This window comes from Lagenorhynchus albirostris, chromosome 10 (assembly GCF_949774975.1).
Source record: "Lagenorhynchus albirostris chromosome 10, mLagAlb1.1, whole genome shotgun sequence".
NCBI classification, from domain to species: Eukaryota; Metazoa; Chordata; class Mammalia; order Artiodactyla; family Delphinidae; genus Lagenorhynchus; species Lagenorhynchus albirostris.
In genome coordinates this window covers 81,952,942-81,971,810 of record NC_083104.1, presented here as the reverse complement: position 1 = coordinate 81,971,810, position 18,869 = coordinate 81,952,942, and the positions used below count along the sequence as shown (strand labels likewise).

The 18,869-nt window shown below is 48.5% G+C and overlaps 2 protein-coding genes across 9 annotated transcripts; both read left to right on the top strand.

Annotated features, from left to right (window-relative positions):
- The first annotated feature begins 45 nt into the window (after positions 1-45).
- On the top strand, positions 46-6,028 carry MRPS18B (mitochondrial ribosomal protein S18B). The gene is made up of 7 exons (XM_060163399.1): positions 46-193; positions 1,372-1,480; positions 1,583-1,680; positions 2,084-2,152; positions 3,486-3,552; positions 4,819-4,878; positions 5,461-6,028. Exons 1-7 carry the CDS (start codon positions 116-118, stop codon positions 5,754-5,756), a joined length of 777 nt encoding a protein of 258 aa, XP_060019382.1. The 5' UTR covers positions 46-115; the 3' UTR covers positions 5,757-6,028.
- Positions 6,029-6,565: 537 nt separating this feature from the next.
- ATAT1 (alpha tubulin acetyltransferase 1) lies at positions 6,566-18,661 on the top strand. Of its 8 annotated transcripts, none has more exons than XM_060163382.1 (13): positions 6,566-6,692; positions 7,164-7,224; positions 7,338-7,429; positions 7,550-7,610; positions 7,734-7,847; positions 8,035-8,136; positions 12,573-12,618; positions 12,738-12,806; positions 14,398-14,469; positions 14,639-14,882; positions 17,709-17,788; positions 17,880-17,922; positions 18,291-18,661. In XM_060163382.1, exons 1-13 carry the CDS (start codon positions 6,586-6,588, stop codon positions 18,463-18,465), a joined length of 1,266 nt encoding a protein of 421 aa, XP_060019365.1. In that variant the 5' UTR covers positions 6,566-6,585; the 3' UTR covers positions 18,466-18,661. The 8 variants fall into 8 exon arrangements, with proteins under 8 accessions (XP_060019365.1, XP_060019363.1, XP_060019364.1 ...); XM_060163386.1 differs by lacking the exon at positions 6,566-6,692 and adding an exon at positions 6,708-6,980 and having other exon boundaries at positions 18,291-18,602; XM_060163380.1 differs by lacking the exon at positions 17,880-17,922.
- Positions 18,662-18,869: the final 208 nt, after the last annotated feature.

The window sequence follows — 18,869 nt, the reverse complement described above, 5'->3', positions numbered from 1 at the left end:
CGTCCTGACGCAGATGCGCTGCCGCCTTCCGCACTGCGGGGTCGTCCTTGGCCCTACCCTAATCTATTTCCTGGAGCATGCGCAGTCGCTTTTCCTGCTTTATGCGTATGTCAAGATGGCTGCCTCCACATTGAACGTGTTGCTGAGGCGCCTTCCTAGCATTTCGCCCTTCAGAGGTGCCTACGGAGTTCAGGTAACTCCTTGGGGCACATTTTGTACAACGCCAGATTTGGTTGTACCTTTTCGAGGTCATCGCTCCACTGCTGGGAATCCAGGAGCCGAGGCCTTCCCAAGTGCTTCTGCCTTGGCTGTCAAGGCAACCCTTTGCTTCCACCACCCTCCTCCTTCCCTTCTCATTCCTCAGTACAGCGCACGTTTTCTAATCTCGAGTCGAGAGTAAAGAGCAAGGGTTGGATGTCCTCCTCTTCCGTTTCCATCTCGGCTGAATAATTAGGCGGTGGAACGGATCTCTTGGCCATACACAAACCAACTATTAACTGTACAGGTGGTGTCTAAATCTTCGATGCCAGGGAGTGTTCTTGGGTTGAGGGACACTAGCTTCTACCAGCCCTACCATCTTCCAGTAGAGCCAGGATACATTCTCATGACCTGGGACCAGTTACTCGGCTCTTTATCTCACTAAATCAGTTTCTTATCAAAGCATACATGAGAGCTTAACTTTGGATTGAGTTTTCCCTCCAGCCTACGTACTCACCACCCTGGAGGTTATGGGCAGGGCAGATTCTTGGTGGGGTAGGGTGAGATGGGAAGGCTTGCCCAACTGCCACTCCCTAAAGTGGGACTGAAAACTGATGACAGGGGTCACCACAGAGTTAACTACAGGCCTGGTAGCTTTAGAGGTAGTGTTAGGACTTAAGTTTGTTCTGCCATATGGAATGTTGACCTTCAACTTCTTAGAAGGCTGGGCAACTGAGTGATTGGATTGGATCGAGTTGGAGACTCGCGTGTCCTTTGCATCCCCTTCCTGCCACACATCTTAATTCCAAGAAGATGGACATTCTCCCTTTTCCTCCAGTAGACTGAGTTCATCCCAGAAAGCATGAATGCCTTATACGTGCCAGGTTTTTGAGTTGTGTTTTCAAATAAATTTGCTTCCCAGTCACCTGTGCTAGTAGTTTATCTTCTAATGTTACCTTTTCTTTCAAGATCCAGTTGGAGGTAGGGATAGTCGTTGTTGATGTAAACTTAATCTCCCACAAAATGCTACTCCCATATACAGCATATTCCTGCTGTATTTCATTTACACAGTGGGCGTGCCTTCCCCTTTCTCCCTGAAGTGTGGGCAGCAAACCAATCAGGTCTTGTCCTTGAACTCATTGTCTCATTTCGCCTCTGCCCCTCCTTTTATAGGTTCCCCTCCAGACTCTTTGCACCAAAGCCCCCGCTGAGGACGATTCTTTGCTCCCACTTCCCGTTTCCCCTTATAAGGATGAACCCTGGAAATATCTGGACTCAGAAGGTACTTCTAAATGGGGAAGGGGAGGGTCAAGTGAGGTCTGAAATAAGTGGACAGAGACCCGCCCATCACCACCACCCAAACTTGTATGGTCTTTCATTTCAGAATACCAGAACCGCTATGGTTCTCGCCCTGTCTGGACTGACTACCGTCGCAACCACAAGGGTGGAATACCCCCACAGCGGACTCGAAAGACATGTATTGTGAGTTTCTGAGTGTGGCACGTGGATGTGGAGTGGGGCTGGAGGCCATAGTGACAGCGGCAGCAGCACTTTTTTTTTTTAATTTTTTTTTTTATTTTTGGCTGCATTGGGTCTTCGTTGCTGCATGCGGGCTTTCCCTAGTTGCAGGGAGCAGGGGCTACTCTTTGTTGCAGTGGCTTCTCTTGTTGTGGAGCACGGACTCTAGAGCGCAGGCTCAGTAGTTGTGGTGCACGAGCTTAGTTCCTCGGCATCAAGTGGGATCTTCCCAGACCAGGGCTCGAACCCGTGTCCCCCTGCATTGGCAGGCGGATTCTTAACCACTGCACCACCAGGGAAGTCCCCAGCAGCACTCTTTCTGACAGGGCTTTGAACAGCTTCACCTGCCAGTTTCTTCTCTCTACAGCGTGGAAATAAAATTGCTGGGAATCCCTGCCCCATCTGCCGGGATCAGAAGTTGCACGTTGACTTTAGGGTAAGGAGAATCTTTTCTCTAGGATAAAGACTTGGAGTCTTTTTTGCAATGCTAAAGAGATTACCTTAGGTGCCCCGCTCTTCATATCCTTGTGCCCCTAAAGTCCATTTTGTATTGACTTTCTGGTAATATAAAAACATTCCTCCTTCCAGCCTTTTGTGCTCTACTAAGGGTTTTACTAAAAAGTTTCATCCCTTGTCTATGAAATTTACAGTCTAATCTGGCAAGAGAAATGCTTGTTTCTAATGTGAGGGCAATGCCCAAAGGTTTATTTATATCAATCACAGTTGTTAGCAAGTAGATTGGACTAGTTTTTTCCGGAGATTTTCTTTATTTCGTTGTCATGTTGATGTTTGGTGGCATGCTGAGACTTGGGGCTGGAGGGCAGATACATGAAGCAAGGTATAATCTAGTTATTTTTTCAAAAAACCTTCATTGTGATAAGGACAGAACTTATTCCTTAAAGTATTCAAAAACCTTATAAAGATGATAATGGAAAAGTGCCCTTCCGAGCTTGCAGTATTACAAGGTATTAGGGCAGAAGCTGATTGGCTGGTCGTCAGAGAAGTCAGAGGGCATTCAGGGGTCAGTCAGTCAGCAGATGGGGGTGTCTGACTGCTCTCAGGCTCCTTCTGATACAGGTTGTAGAGGAGTCCAGAAGATACTTCTCAATTTCAGCTGTGTATAATTGGTTACCAAAAAAAGGCTATAATCATTTGTATACAGTTTATAACAAATTGCATGACTAAGGGAGAGAGAAAGATTACAGACTGAAGAGTGCAGCTGACTCTGCCTGCCATTCCACTCCACAGATATACCTGCTTTCTCTTTGGGAGTCTCACCACCTGTGATTAATTACTGGCTGGGAGTCATTCTAATAATTAAATCTCTAAAATTGATTTTAGTAAACATATACATTACATATACCATGCATTTATATAAGTTAATAATTTGTAAATGTACATTATAACACGTACTACATTTTCTGGGTGATTTCAGGGATTTTCCAACAGACTGTCCCTAATTTGTTGCATGAAGGACTGACTTTAGAACCTAACCCCTACAGAAGATAATTCTATGTGAGTCTCAGTGACAAAACATAGGATGTGTATGTGAAATGGTTGGAAGGCCAGGAAAGGGAAAAAGGTTGCAAGAATGTGTTCAGTAAAGGGATGGGGCTAAAACCAGGACCTGAAGGAAAGTAGCACCTGGAGAGATGTAGAAGGGTCAAGGTCATTTGTGTGGGTGTGCAGGGATTGTGCACTTTTAGTCCCTAATCGTCTTGCTACCTTCCCTTCCCTCTCTCTTGTTTCTCCACCACTTTTTCCTACAGAATGTGAAGCTCTTGGAACAGTTTGTCTGCGCCCACACGGGTATCATCTTCCATGCTCCATATACAGGTCAGCCCATCATCCCTGTCACCACCAGAATAGCTTTTCCTTACAGCACTTCTTATATTTATTAAGACAGACAACAGGTATTTATTTGGTGGTTCCTACTAATGGCCTAAAAAATGTGATGGAACCTTTTGGAAATCTTGGCCTAATGGGGATACTCACACGCTAAAACAGTTACATGTGAACAGAAGATACAGGCGAGTACCAGTATAAGCAAACTATTTAAATGGAACTGTTAAAAGGTAAGTGGTGCTGATTGTTTCCTTTCTATAGGGTCTCTTCACTTTTACGGAAGGCTTTCTCATAAATTGACCTTACTTTTATTCCATTGACAATTCAGTTAGATTTCCCAAATCTGGCGTAAGCTCACCAATTCAAGATTATATCTATTCCCTAACTATAGTCACAGGCCAAATCTGGCTCACTGTCATGTTCATTTATTTTCATATTGTCTACAACTCCTTCCAGGCTACAGTGGCAGAGTTGAGGAGCTGAGACAGACTATAATATATGCCTAAAACATATGCCACATTGCCTCCAGTATATGGCCCTGTACAGAGAACATTTTGCCAACCCCTGCTCCAAAGCAAGATAAATTTGCAAAGAATAATCGGAATCCACCCTTTTGTGGCGTGGTAGCATGATTGGTGGAGTTTGGTTTGTCAAGGAGTTTGTTTTTGTTTTGGCTTAGTTTGGTTTTTTGTGGGGTTTTTTGGCCACACCACACGGCTTGTGGGATTTTAGTTTCCCAACCAGGGATTGAACCCGGGCTCGTGGCAGTGAGAGCACAGAGCCCCTAACCACTGGACCACCAGGGAATTCCCAAGGAGTTTTAAGAAGAGTTCTATAGTCAGGCTGTAAAAGGCTGAAGGGACTATTTTGCTACTTTCTCAGATCGTCTTGCCCAGATCTGAAATCCATTCTTCCTTTATTGAATCTTTCTCTGTGGATTGTCCAACTCAGCCCTTTAACTAACCACACTTGCCCTTTGAATTGTGTTCTGCTCCCTGTCTTGAAACCTTTACTGTTAAGTGGCTTCTCTATAGTGGCTAGACCCTCCTAAGTCTTCATCCTGGTTCGCAGAGAGAGAGAGAAGGTTCTTCGAACTGGGCAGAAGGGGAAACCAAGCCTTGCCGAGGGGTCAGGGGAATGGGGTCATCAGGTAGAGCTAGGTCTTCCAAATCTAAGCCTCTATCACCATGTAGAAGCAGTTATGTTCTTCATTTACTGTGACTTATAAAATGATCTCTGAGTTACCTTTTTTCACAGGGGTCTGTATGAAGCAACACAAGAAGTTGACCCAGGCCATCCAGAAAGCCAGGGATCATGGTAAGAATGAGAAGGGGCACAGCGCAGTTTTGTTAGGCATAAGGAAGGTGACTTAGGGCTGGAGGGTGGATATAAATGTTCCCACCTATCTGAGAAGGTAGCACTCATGTTCTTCCAAAGAATCTCTTCTTTCATCACTCCACTGTCCCTTGTTTCCTCTCCTGAGTCTCTTATCTTGTCGTTGCCCTGTCCTCTTTTTCTTCCTCTTTCTCTGCCTTCTTATTTTATAAATGTTGCCCCAATGCCATGTCTAAATCATAGGAGCTTTGTATAAATTTCTGACCCTGGGCTCCATGACACTTTTGCACAAATTAGGAAAAGGTACCCCTATGTTAGGGCAGATGCAGCTTCATAGCCCTGGCACAGGCCTGCACAGCTTGGCAGGCAAGAGTCTGGGCAGCACGTCAGCCCACACTTGCCCCCTTGGCCAGTTGCTTCTGTGCAGCATACCACATGCATAAATGAACCCAGTGGCTCTGACTGGTCCCTCCCTCCCTTTATATGTCATTTTTCTTATTATCTGTCTTAATCTGAAGTACCTGTCCTCCCTTCCCTGGCATTCTCTTTTTTTTAATCCCCCAGGTCTCCTCAGTTACCACATTCCCCAGGTTGAACCCCGGGACCCTGACTTCAGTACCTCTCATGGAGCTGTGAGTGTCACTCCGCCAGCGCCCACTCTGGTTTCAGGTGACCCCTGGTACCCATGGTACAACTGGAAACAACCACCAGAGAGAGAGCTGTCCCGCCTTCGTCGGCTCTACCAGGGTCATCTCCGAGAAGAAAGTGGCCCTCCACCTGAGTCAATGCCCAAGGTGCCCCTCACAGCCGCAGTTGAAGCCTCCTCCACTGAGCAGGCGGGCCCCCAGACTGCTCTGTAGGAGCTGTAGACTAGGAAGGGAGCCGGAGGGTCCCTTACACAGTATTTCATCCTGAAGAGCTGTCTACATTGTGGCCAGCGGCAGGCCCAGGGCCAGAGAAAGGAAATGATTGTTGGTGAAAGGGATAAATACATCTGAGGCTGAGGGAGGGCAGTGCAGACGTGTATTGGAAGCCCCAGCCCCTATATGTTGTCAATAGATAGGCTGTACATTCTGCTACTGTTCCAGACCTGTGCCAACTGGGTTTTTCCACAATAAAGCTGTATCCTGTCTCTGGGCTGCATTTCAGATGAATGCTATGGAGGATTGCGGGGCAGTGGGTGCTGCTGTGGGGAGAGGAGTGGTCAGGCTTGAGCCAGTCCGATCAGTGCACTCTTGGGACCAGAAGCCACCTGGGATGAGCAGTTGTGCCATTATGTGATGATCACTTGTGCCCCTCTGTGCCCGATGCACAGTGTTCCCACTGAGGGGCTAAAGGGTTGGAGAGTGAGACACTAGGCCTAAGAAAAATGCGTTGCTATGGCACCCGCTGCCGTGGGAGGCGCGGATGGGATGAGTGGCGTTGCTAAGTGACAGCTGGTCTGGCAAAAAGAACGGGGTCCCCGGGCCGGCTGCCGGGATGGTGGTGGGTGGGGGGCGGCGGTGGGTGGGGGGCGGTGGTGGTGGAGGGGGGCGGTGGGTGGGGGGCGGTGGTGGTGGAGGGGGGCGGTGCGATCCCCCTAGGGACCCGGGGGCGCGGCAGGGGAAGTAAAGATGGCGGTGGGCGGGGCGGTGGCGGAGGGGCGGAAGTGACGTCGCGTGGGGCGGGTCCGGCCGCGCACAATGGGCCATGGAGTTCCCGTTCGATGTGGACGCGCTGCTCCCGGAGCGGATCACGGTGCTAGACCAGCACCTACGGCCACCGGCCCGCCGACCCGGAACCACAACGCCGGCCCGGTGACATCTCAAACCTGCCCCACGGCCCTTCTCTCCCGGTTCCTCTCGAAACCTGGTCCAGGCACCACGCCCCCTTCTCACTGACTAGTGTCTGCTCCTTTTGATGTCCTGGCTCGCCTTTTTGGTGACATTTGATCCTAGAACTGGTGGGGTAGATTGGGGCTTGAATCTGTCACCTTTCATCCCTTGGCCCCATCGTGGTTCCAACCAAAGGATGTGGTTGACCTGCCCTTCCTGCTTCCCCACAATAACTTCAAGGGAGGAGGGAGTGTACCACACTGAAAGGAGGTGTGGCAAAAGTTTGGGTTCCAGAAGAGTGGGTGGGAAATCAGGTTGGAAGATTCCGAGGTAAAGGCAGAGGGCCTGAAGTACTGAACTGGGGTTGCGGTTATCGCCCAGATTCCCAGGGAGTGAGTGCCCAGGACCCTCTAATTCAGTGAGTATCTGACTCTTGATCTCCTCTTTCTGTAGTGTTGATCTGCAGCAGCAAATTATGACCATTGTAGATGAACTGGGCAAGGCTTCTGCTAAGGTAATGTGGAGTCTACATGGAGTAAAGGGAGGCCTCTCTGGGGACAGTTGGTAAGGGAGACCTGGGTCCTGTGGAAGGGACTTGTAGAAAGTCTGTCTTCAAATTCCTGGCAGGCCCAGCATCTTCCTGCTCCCATCACCAGTGCATCAAGGATGCAGAGTAACCGCCACGTTATGTATATACTCAAAGATACTTCAGCTCGAATGTGAGTGCCAAATACCGTTCTACCCTATACTTAATTCCTCCCTCTCCCAGTCCCTCTCCCTTTTTTGATTCTACCTCTTCCAGATAGCTGCTAATTATTGTTATTTTCCCCAACCTACAGGGCTGGAAAAGGAGCCATTGTTGGCTTCCTTAAAGTTGGATATAAGAAACTCTTTGTACTGGTGAGTGTCATTGGAAACTGAAAGTTCATATGCCTTGGCTCCTGAGAACAGAAGTGCTGGAGATTGGAAGGTGGCAATGATGTCTGGGTCCTAGAAGATCTTTGTTGTTCTTTTACCTCTTAGGATGACCGTGAGGCTCACAATGAGGTAGAACCACTTTGCATCTTGGACTTTTACATCCATGAGTCACTTCAACGCCATGGCCATGGACGAGATCTCTTCCAGTATATGCTGCAGGTATTACTTATCTCTTCACCAGTTCATCCAAAATGGAGATCAAAGGCCCCTTGTCCTGAGTCCTTCCAGAGGCCCTGCCTCCCACCCTCCCACCCGCCATGTTCCCATATCCTTCCCAGGTGACTGGGTTCCTATTGGCCTGCTTTCCCCATGCCTGCTCCTACCCTGAGTCTCCTGTTCCCTGCAGAAGGAGCGAGTTGAACCACATCAACTGGCTATTGACCGACCCTCACAGAAGCTGCTGAAGTTCCTGAATAAACACTACAACCTGGAGACCACAGTCCCACAGGTTAGAGGTTTCAGAGAGTAGACCCCACTGAGCATTCCCACTGAATTTATTATTTTTTGTGTGGCAAACAAGTGGCACTTTCCATGCACTCCTTATTCCCTATTATATAGGCTTATTTTATACAGGTAAGTTCTGGGGGGGCAGGGTACCATCTCTCATCCTGCAGCTATTTCACTCTCATCTTTTTTTTTTTTTGTGGTATGCGGGCCTCTCACTGTTGTGGCCTCTCCCGTTGCGGAGCACAGGCTCCGGACGCGCAGGCTCAGTGGCCATGGCTCACGGGCCCAGCCGCTCCGCGGCATGTGGGATCTTCCCGGACCGGGGCACGAACCCGTGTCCCCAGCATCGGCAGGCGGACTCTCAACCACTGCGCCACCAGGGAAGCCCTCTCATCTAGTTTTATTCTTCATCATGGGCTGTTGTGTACACCCAATAATATGTTTATGCCCCAAACATAATCAGCTCATTTTCATCTCCTTATTTCCGCATAGACCATTACCTAGTCTATCAAGATTTAGTAAGGGCTCAGAATAATATACATTCCCTGTCCTCAGGGAGATTGGGTCTATTTTGGGGAAGGTGGTTTGTTTATAAGTAGATGCAATATAATGGTGCTAACGCTGTCCGTTCATTCAACATATATATATTAGAGTACCTGGCACTGTTCTGGGCTTTAGAAAGACTTTATTCAATGAAACAGATAAAAGTCCCTGTTCTCACGGAGCTTGTATTCTACGTGGGGAGACAGACAAACGTAATAAACAAGTATATACTATGATTGATGATAAGTGCTCTAGGAAAATGAGAGCAAGTAAGAAGGCTTGGGAGTGCCATGTGAGGATGGGAGTGTGTGGGATTGCAGGTTTAAATGGGATAAGCAGGAAAGGCCTCACTGAGAAAGTGTCACTTGAGCAATAACTTCAAGAGGTGAGACTATGAGCTAAGTAATATCTGGAGGGGGAGCATCCCAGGCAAAGGGAATGGCTAGTGCAAAGGCCATGAGGTGGGAGTGTGCCTGAAAAATTGGCTGGTGTGCCTAGAGCAGCATGAGTGAGGGGGGAGTGTGGTAGATGAGATCAGAGCAGTAATGGGGGAGGAAAGACATTTAGGACTCTATAGGCTATTGCAAAGACTTTGGCCTTTAAGTGAGAAAAGGAGAGCCATCAGAGGGGTTTGAACAGAGGGAGAATATGATGTGACTTACTTTAAACCAGAGCACTTTGCCTGTTAAGAATAGGTAGTAGAGGAGTGAGGGTACAAGCAAGTTAGGAAGCAACAATCCTGCTGAAAAATGGTGGTGGCTCAGTCTAAAATGGTAGCAGTAGAGATGGTAAGGAGTGGTCAGATTTTAGGTATTTTGAAGTTAAAGCAAATAATTTTCCTTGATAGACTGTGAAAAAAAAAGAGGGAGTTAAGGGTGATCCCAAAGTTGTTGGCCTGAGCACTTGGAAGGATGGCATTGCATTAACTGATGGAAGGTGGAGCAGTTTTGGGGAAAAATAGTAGGAGTCCATATTGAATATGTTAATTGGAGATGTCTGTGATGAGTCCAGGTTGGTTACTTCCCTGGAGTTCAGAGACGAGGTTCGGGGTGGAGAGTTTTCATCACACGTAGGGTACTGAAAGCAGTGAGACAGGATGAAACCGCCGTGGAGTGAGTATCTATAAAGAAGTGGTCCAAGGACTTGAGCCCTTGGGCACTCTTGGAAAGTCAGGAAGGAGAAGAAGCAGCAAATGCAGCTGAGGAGTGACTAGTGAAGTAGATGCAAACTTAGAAGTAAAGTGACCTGCAAGGCCAGTGAAGAAAGTGTTTGCAAAAGGAAGGAATGGCTTACTGAGTCAAATGCTACTGATCAGTGAGGTAAGAAGAGGTCTGGGAAGTGACCATTGGATTTAGCTGCCTGAAGCCACTGGTGTTCCTGACAAGCGGTTTCAGCACACTCGTGGGTGGAAGCCTGGATGGAGTGGCTTTAGGAGATTGAGAAGCTCAGAACTGGAGGCAACAAGAATAGGCCACTCTTTTAAATGCTGCTTTAATGTGAACAGAAATAGAGCAAGAGCTAGAGGGGGATATGGATCAAGAGAGGGTTGATTCTTTTCAGTTGCATAAAAATGAACAGCATAAGAATGACTCAGTAGAAAGAAAATCTGATGTCAGAGAAAGTGGGAAGAATTGCTGAAGCAGTGTCGTTGAGTGGGCTTGGGATTGGGTTGACAAGCGAGCCTTGGGTAGGAGCACGGATAGTTAATCCCTTGTAACGTGATTAATTGGTGTGCTTACAGAGGGGGCATAAAGTGAGTTAGGCTTGACTTAATCTTGAAAGGTGTTTGTCAGGTGGACAGAAGTGGGCAGGCTAAGGTGCTTTTCATGTAGGAACCAGCACGAGCAGAGTCAGAGAGATATTAATCTACCTTTCAGGGCACTGCAAGCAGTTTTGTTTGGCTGGAGTGCTGGGCATATGCTTGTTGGGGAAGGATGAGGGTGGGTGGGTTGGTAGACATTACAGCAGGAGATAGACAGGGTCTCCTTAGACTGTGCTCCCAGAGTAGGACATCATTTTTCCATTAAGAGGCAGCAGAGAGCAATGGAAGAAACACAGTATCCAGCATCAAATGCATTACCCAGGTAACATGTAAGAGCAGGGCAGTATAGAGTGTAAATAATATTGGGTTGGCCAAAAAGTTCGTTCCAGTTTTTCTGTAACATCCATCTGGAAAACCCGAACGAACTTTTTGGCCAACCCAGTAACAACTGATGTTTCATGAGCTCTGTGTGGTATCTACATGCATTATCTCTGTTGATCCTTGTACATTTCTTTAAGTAGTTGCCATTATTGACCCCATTTTGGGTTTATACAGATTAGTGACTTGACCAAGTTTGCACAGCTAATAAATGGTAGAGCTTGAATTTGAACCCATAGCCCCCTCTAATGACTACACTGTATTCCTGGCTGAAATGCCTCAACTAGAATCAGGAGTCTGGGATTTGAAACCCAGTTCTGCCACTTGTAGCTACTAGACTTTGGGCAAGCCATGTCTCCAAGCACATATATTTCCAGTTTTCCTGGGTATATACCTAAGAGTAGAATTGCTGGGTCATATGGTAATCCTGTGTTTAACTCTTTGAGGAACTGAGAAACGGTTTTTCCACAATGACTGCAACATTTTACATCTCCATCAGCAATGTGTGGTAGCTCTGGTATCTTGACATCCTCACCAAAATTTATTTTTCTTTGTTCTTTTTATAATAGCCATAATAATGGTTGTGAAGTTGTATCTCTTTGTGTTTTGATTTTCATTTCCCTAATGACTAATGATGTTGAGCATCTTTTCAAGTGCTTATTGGCCATTTGTATATCTTCTTTGGAGAAATGTTTATTCAAGTCTTTGCCCTTTTTTTAAAAATTAATTATTATTTTTGGTTGCACTGGGTCTTTGTTGCTTCATGCGGCTTTCTCTAGTTGCGGTGAGCAGGGCTACTCTTCATTGCGGTGCGCAGGCTTCTCATTGCGGTGGCTTCTCTTGTTGTGGAACATGGGCTCTAGGCGCGCAAGCTTCAGTAGTTGTGGCACACGGGCTCAGTAGTTGTGGCTTGTGGGCTCTAGAGCGCAGGCCCAGTAGTTGTGGCACACGGGCTTAGTTGCTCCATGGCATGTGGGATCCTCCCGGACCAGGGCATAAACCCCTGTCCCCTTCACCCACAGGCGGACTCTCAACCACTGCGCCACCAGGGAAGCCCCGCTTTTCATTTTCTTGATAGTGTCTTTTGATGCACAGAAGTTTTTACTTTTGACGAAGTGTAATTTATTTTTTCCTTTTGTTGCTTATGCTTTTGGTGTCATATTTAAGAAACCATGTCCAAAGTCATCAAGATTTTCCTCAATGTTTCCTTCTAAGAGTTTCACAGTGTTAGCTCTTACATTTAGCTGTTTGATCCATTTTTAGCTATTTTTTGGTCCAAATTAATTATCTTGCATGTAGATACTCAGTTATCCAAACACCAGTTGTTGAAGAAGTTATACTTTCCCTATTGAATGGTCTTGGCACCTTTATTGAAAATCAATTGACCATAGACACATGGGTTTATTTCTGAACTCTATTCATTCCATTGGTCTGTATGTCTATCCTGTGCCTCTACCACACTATTTTGATTACTGTAGCTTTGTAGTAAGTTTTGAAATCAGGAAGTATGAATCCTCCCCAAATTTGTTATTCCTTTGTTAATCTTGAAGATTATTTTGGCTGTTCGAGGTCCTCTGCAATTCAACTTTAGGATTAGCTTGTCAGGGTCTGAGATTTTGACTAAGTCTGTCAATAAGGACAGGAAGGCTGGCTTTCGTTCCTCCCACTGTGGTTTTTCTAGCACAGGGTTCTATACGCAAGTATGTGCTGAGTGGCTGAATGGACAAATATATTTCGCTTGTTTCATCTTACAGGTGAACAACTTCGTGATCTTCGAAGGATTCTTTGCCCATCAGCATCGTAAGTTTTCTCACCTTGTGTGTGTTGGTCAAGCAGTTGGGGTGAGGGGAAGGAAGGAGGTGGATTCTTGGTCCCACCGGACCCCTCACTGAGGGGCACCACCGCTTCCTTCCTCACAGGGCCCCCTGCTACCTCTCTGAGGGCAACTCGACACTCTTGTGCTGCTGCGGTCGATCCTATGCCCGCTGGTAAAGCTGCATTGAACGGGTGGATCTGTAGTGCTGTGATGGCTAGTCACTCTGGAGGCCACGGGGAACTCAGTGCAATCTGTGGGCAGTTTGGGAGAATTCTAAAGCAACCCAAGTCCCCAGCAGACATTACCCATGTCCTCTGCCCTCATGGGAGCTCAGTGTATTTATATTTGGCAAGACTGTCAACTAAGCAAGCTCATTGGAAGCCTGTTTGACAGCTGACATTGATGGAGCCTCTTGCTGCTTCAGGCCCATCAAAATAGGCCAGAGTCATGTTCCTTCATAAACTCCTCAGGCTTCTGTCAGCCAGTGAGGGACAGGCAAGTGCAGTCAGCCCTTCCATTTCCAGTCATAGAATAGTGACATGAATGGTCCAAAGCTTAAATACTAGTTTTAGAAGATAACACTCAGAATTTGTAACATTTCCAACCAAATAATGAAATTGATCTGGAGAAACCATACCTAGGAGGTACTGAAATGCTGCCCAGGTTCCACATTCCATCCTCATCCACACACATGCTCCCTGCCGGGCTGAGCCCCACCCCTTCCTCCTTCTCAAGGCCGAGGGGCACAGCCTTCTGCTGGCCATGCTGTGCGCACTTGCACAGAAGGGCCCTTTGCTGAAGGAGCTGGCTCTGTGGCTAGCTCTCTCACCTCCTCGGTGGCCAGGAAACAGAGTAACCACCACCCAGACAGCAATCTCTCAACAGTGATTAGCATCCACCAATGTCAGGCACGGAGAGGCAGTTCAGATCCGTGAGCGGCTCTGCTTTCCAAGGCTTCCCCCCTCTAGCTCCTGCTGACCAAAGCTGTGAGAGGGAGAGAGAGCCAACAAGGACGGTGAGGACCAGGTCCACACGGGAGGGACCCTAAAGTTTAAGTGGATCCGCTGGGCAGTCTCTCATTTGCCACGCATGATGGAGAAAGAACCTCTTGAGAGGGAAAGGGAGGGGCAAGTGGAGAAGTGAGGAGGCTGGAGACAGGGCTGGGACAGTCCGTTAGCCTCCCATTTACTCTGTCTGGTGACTCCTTTCCAGGTGTCTGTGTTTTTACCTCATCCTTTTTTTCCCCTTATAAAACGTAAATCTCTTTCTATCTTTGCTCCGGAAGGGGAGGTTCTGCCCCACCCCAGCCTCCCCTGACCTCTCCAAAGCAATTCCTGATTAACCAAGGGCTTTGTCCGTCTCATCTAGAGGGACCTGGGGTCCTCGGTGGCCCAGCTGGGACCATTCCACTGCCCCAGAATCCCAGGGGGGCCTGACAGCACCCACTGACAGTAAGAGCTTGCCTCCCTTGGCTGCCCTTCTCTTGCATCTCCCAGGCCCCACAGTCTCCCCCAGATCTTTCCCCCCAACTCTGCATTCAGCCTACTCCTTCTGGCTCTCCTCAAAATGCTCCAGCCTTCCCCCCGAATTCCCTTTTGGTGTGATGGCAGTGCCACAGAGCTGCTTCTGCGGTGGAGCTGAAGTCTCCTTTCCCCGGAGGAACTGTGGTGTCAGGGATCAGAGGTTTGGGGTCGTGGGGGTAGTGAAGGGGTGCACAGTATGCCTCCTAATGCTTACCTTGCCTGTGTCCTCTCCACTGCCAGCTCCAGCAAGGAAGCTGCCACCCAAGAGAGCAGAGGGAGACATAAAGCCATACTCCTCTAGTGACCGAGAATGTAAGACTGGGGTAGGGGGTCTGGGCCTGGGGGTGACTTAACCCAGGGGAAAGATTTGTTCTCTCTAAAGGCTCTGATTTCTCTTTTTTCTACTCTAATCTTTGCTGTCATGACTCTCTTCCCTTTCCTTTTTCTTCTCTGTCTTGCTCTTTTTTCTCCCTCTCCCCAGTTCTGAAGGTAGCTGTGGAGCCTCCCTGGCCCTTGAACAGGGCCCCTCGCCGTGCTACACCTCCAGCCCACCCACCCCCGCGCTCCAGCAGCCTGGGAAACTCGCCAGAACGGGGTCCCCTCCGCCCCTTCGTGCCAGAGCAGGAGCTGCTGCGTTCCCTGCGCCTCTGCCCTCCGCACCCCACCGCCCGCCTTCTGCTTGCTACTGACCCAGGCGGCAGCCCAGCCCAGCGTCGCCGCACCAGGTAATAGGAGCTGGAGGGTTAGGGAATGTCAAGACTGTCGGACAGGGTGTTAGAAATGGCAGAGGGCAGTGTAAATCCATCAGAGACATGAAGCAATAGGACAGGAAGACTGGAGAGTCCTGGAACCTTTCAAGAAGAATATATTGGAAAGTATTTATGGGAGTGGTCTGGAAATAAATTACAGTGAAGGAGCAGAATAGGACTTTATGTAGAGTCTAGGGACTCTAGTTTAAGTGAGAGCTGGGAGGAAGCACAGGAAGAACACAGATCCGTTGGGTGGGTGACTGAGCCTCTAAGATTGGGGAAATCATGGTTTAACATTTGCTGGGAAGGGGCAGGATCTCTGACACAGTTTGGGGAGCCACCAGCCCTAGGTCAGTGCCTTGTGTGGCAGGAGCCTATCCCGGCAGGCAGAGAGTGGGCCTCTCCTTTTTTTTTTTTTTTTTTGGGCCTCTCCTTTTTTTCTCTCCCCAGCTTTCTCTTCACCTCTGACTTCTCTTTCTGTTTTTCTCTCCCCCCCATTTCCCCTCTCCCCTCCTCCTGTCCATAACATCCTTCCACAGCTCCCTTCCCCGCTCTGATGAGAGTCGATACTGACAGACAGCTAAGCCTCTCCCCTTCCTGGGAGACCTGGCAAGGGCAGAGACTCCCTCCCTGAGAACCCCAGACCGGATCTTCCATTGTATCCCCCAGCATCCAGGGGAACCTGACAGAGCCCATAGGATTCCCTCTTCCCCTTTCTTGGACAACTGGGTTGTCAGGGTCCCAGATGGCCTAATGCTTTGTAGCTTTTCTTACCATAGAAAGCACCCCCTGTCTCCTAACTCGGGCTCTGAACACTCTCCCACAGACAGCCCATTTGCTGCCAGACTTCTCGGTTGGGCGGCTCCTACTAATTATCCAGAGAAGCATAGTCTTGCTTGCAGTCAGATTCTAGAACACCATGGAAGGTCCAAGGGCCTCCTCTACCAGGGAAACCTTTTAAAGAGTCTTGTCCATGGAATGAATCTTATAGTCCCACTACACTGTCTCCTGGTAGCTCTAATACTGCTTCGTGCTACCGACCACAGCTACCCTATCAGCCTGCTGACGCCAGCCAGTGAGTGAGCTCTGCTTCAGAGCAGTCCAGTCAGGTAGGACAGGGACTTACCAGCTCCCCAAGGGATCCACTCAACATTGCCAAACTCTTAATTTCCACATGTTGTGTGTATGTGTATCTGTCAGGGGACCCCCGAGCTGACGTCTGCTATGAGGCTCTAGACTCGCCACACTTCTACAGACACCACCACTTCCCCTGGGTCCAGGTTCTGTGAGGGAGTTTGTTTCTTGGCAGTAGATCCCAGCAAGCACCCTAGGATCACTCTTAGCCAAGTTTCAGAAGCTAAGCCTGAGTCTCAAGGCTCTATTAGCTCCTGGAATACGCTCTCGCAGCCATCCCTCCCCGGTCACTAGATGCTGATAGATTCCTGTCTTGTGAGATTGTCTTGAGATGATGGGGGAACTCCTCCTCTGGCCTTCCTTTCTTCTTTCCTCCATAGCAAGAACCTTCTTCCCTGCTCCATACCCAGGGTATAGAACATTCTTCCCCCTCCCTACCCTCTGGATGTGTGCTAGTTGATACCCCTACTGTATTCCCCGAAATCCTTGGGAGCAGGATCTCCCTCTCTTCTGACTCATTCCTTTTTCTTCTCCCTCTCAGTGTTGTCTGAATAAAGTGTGAATTCTTTTGTGTTTTTTAAATGGACATTTTCAATGATAAAAACTACAAAAGAAAAAAAAAAAACACCAAACAAACCTTAAGGTCTCAGCCTCGTTTGTGCGTCACCCCTTATTTTCCTGGGATCTCAGGACCTCTCTCCCTCTCTCTCCCTCACCTCTGAGATCTGCAGATCTTCCAGCAAGGAGCCTTAGAGCTCCCCTTGCAGGATCTGGTGTCTGCCTGTCCCCATCTTCATTGTGGGATCTTCTGCGGATTGTCTCCTCTCATGTAGTCGCTGGATCCCTCTGTGTAGCCTTCTATATCTACTCCTCCATTCTCTCCAGAAACCTCTAGCTCTCCCTAGTCACTTCTACCCTTTACCCCAGGCCAGCCTTTGCTGAGATGTTAAGATTTACTAACATCTCTGGGATCCACTAATTGCCTCCTGATAACAGTCCCCTAATTGTTTCCTGAATTCCTCTTCCCGCTAGTTCCCTGGCCTCTCCCTCACTAAACCCTTGGATCTCTTTCTCAAGACAGTCCTTTCCCTAAATTCAGCCTTACCACTCCCTATTTCCCTCTGGCTGAAGTATCCTAAAATTAAGGTAATCATGTTTTCCAAACCAAACATCAGGGCACCTGGTCCAACAAAAAAATATTTTTTTGCATATATGTGAATCTGGTTGTGTGTGTGTGGTGTGTGTGTGTGTGTTTTTGGCCGAACCACGCGGCTTGTGGGATCTTAGTTCCCCGACCAGGCCCCAACCAGGGATTGAACCTGTGCCCCCTGCAGTGGAAGCATGGAGTCCTAACCACTGGACCGCCAGGGAATTCCCCTGAATTTGTTTTTATGACATGATTTGGAGCACATTTGGCCTTACTTTTAACACATTACCTCAACTAGGAGTAATAAAGCAGCAAGTCAGGACTGCTTCAGAAAACCTTGGGGTATAAAATGAGCTCCCTTCCCTTTTCTGGGGCACAACTTAGATTAAAATCCCATAGGAATGATAACTACCCCTCTCTCTGTTCCTGTGCTGTTCCTTTTATTATTCTCCTGATTCCTCCATACCCACTCATCTTTCATCCTGTAGCCTTTTCCCCATCATCTCACATTTCTTCTACAGCAGGACTCCCGCAGGGCTGGTAGCCCAAAGCTGCAGCTATAGCCGCCATGGGCGGTTGAATTCCTCATCCCCCAATACAGGTAAGTTATTCATCTCCTTATCCGCAAATCAAGTAGGCCATATTCACTACCTACTCCAGCCTTCCCATGCACATGCCTGGTATTCCCACAGGCAACCAAGAACTGAAGCAGGGGGAGCAGGAAACAGAGAATAGGTGAGGTCTGACCCCTCCCCTACCAGCCTCGCACCACCTCTGACTCCTTTCCTAACATCACTCTCAGCTACTTCCTCCTCCTTAATCTCACTCTCTGAACTGGACACCAGCTCTTCCCACAAAGCCTTCCACCTAACACCCTACAAGCCTCTTTCCCCATAGGTTCGACTCGAGTGCTTCCCTTTGGCAGTCTCTGAGGGGTTTCAGGTTTGGACATAGCACTAATGGTTCCAGCCTCACACCCCATCATACATCCTCTACACAAGAGCCAGTCAGCCCTTTAAGAAGCTGTGATTTTTTTTTTTTTTGAAGATTTTAATTCTCCCTTTAGTACCCCTGTAACCCACTCTCCATCTCCCACCTACTAGGTCTGCCAGTGAGGAGCAGGTCTTGTCACAGCATGGGTCTGGGGAGGAACCCATGCACACGGTTCCTCCACAGGCCCAGGCTCCACCAGCCCAGTCCTGGACAATGGGTGGGGATATGTTCAACGCCAGGTTCATTCGAAACTTGCAGGAACGTCGCAGCACCAGGCCTTGGTGACCGCAGCCCCCTCTCACACCTTCAAAGTCAGTATTATTTCTCTCTCACACAGGACCTAGCCAAAGCCCGCCCTCACAATGGATGTATCCATTCATTCATTCATTCGACAGGCTTTATTATCAGTGCCAAGTCATTTGTATCTTATTTTTAACCACAGCAATAAAGTATTTATTTTTATCACGAGAGCTACTGAAAACCGCGATTGTCATTATTTCAATCACACCCGTCACTCTTCGCGCGCCCCGTTCAGCCCCATCATCGCCCACTTTTGCGCAAGCGCCACAGGTGAGAGCAGTGCGCGAGGCCGCTAATTTACTGCGCAAGCGCTCTAAGGCAGCCTCCGATCCGGCGAGCGCAGGCGCACTTACTGCAGACCAGCGCCTCACCGCTTCCCTGGAACCCGC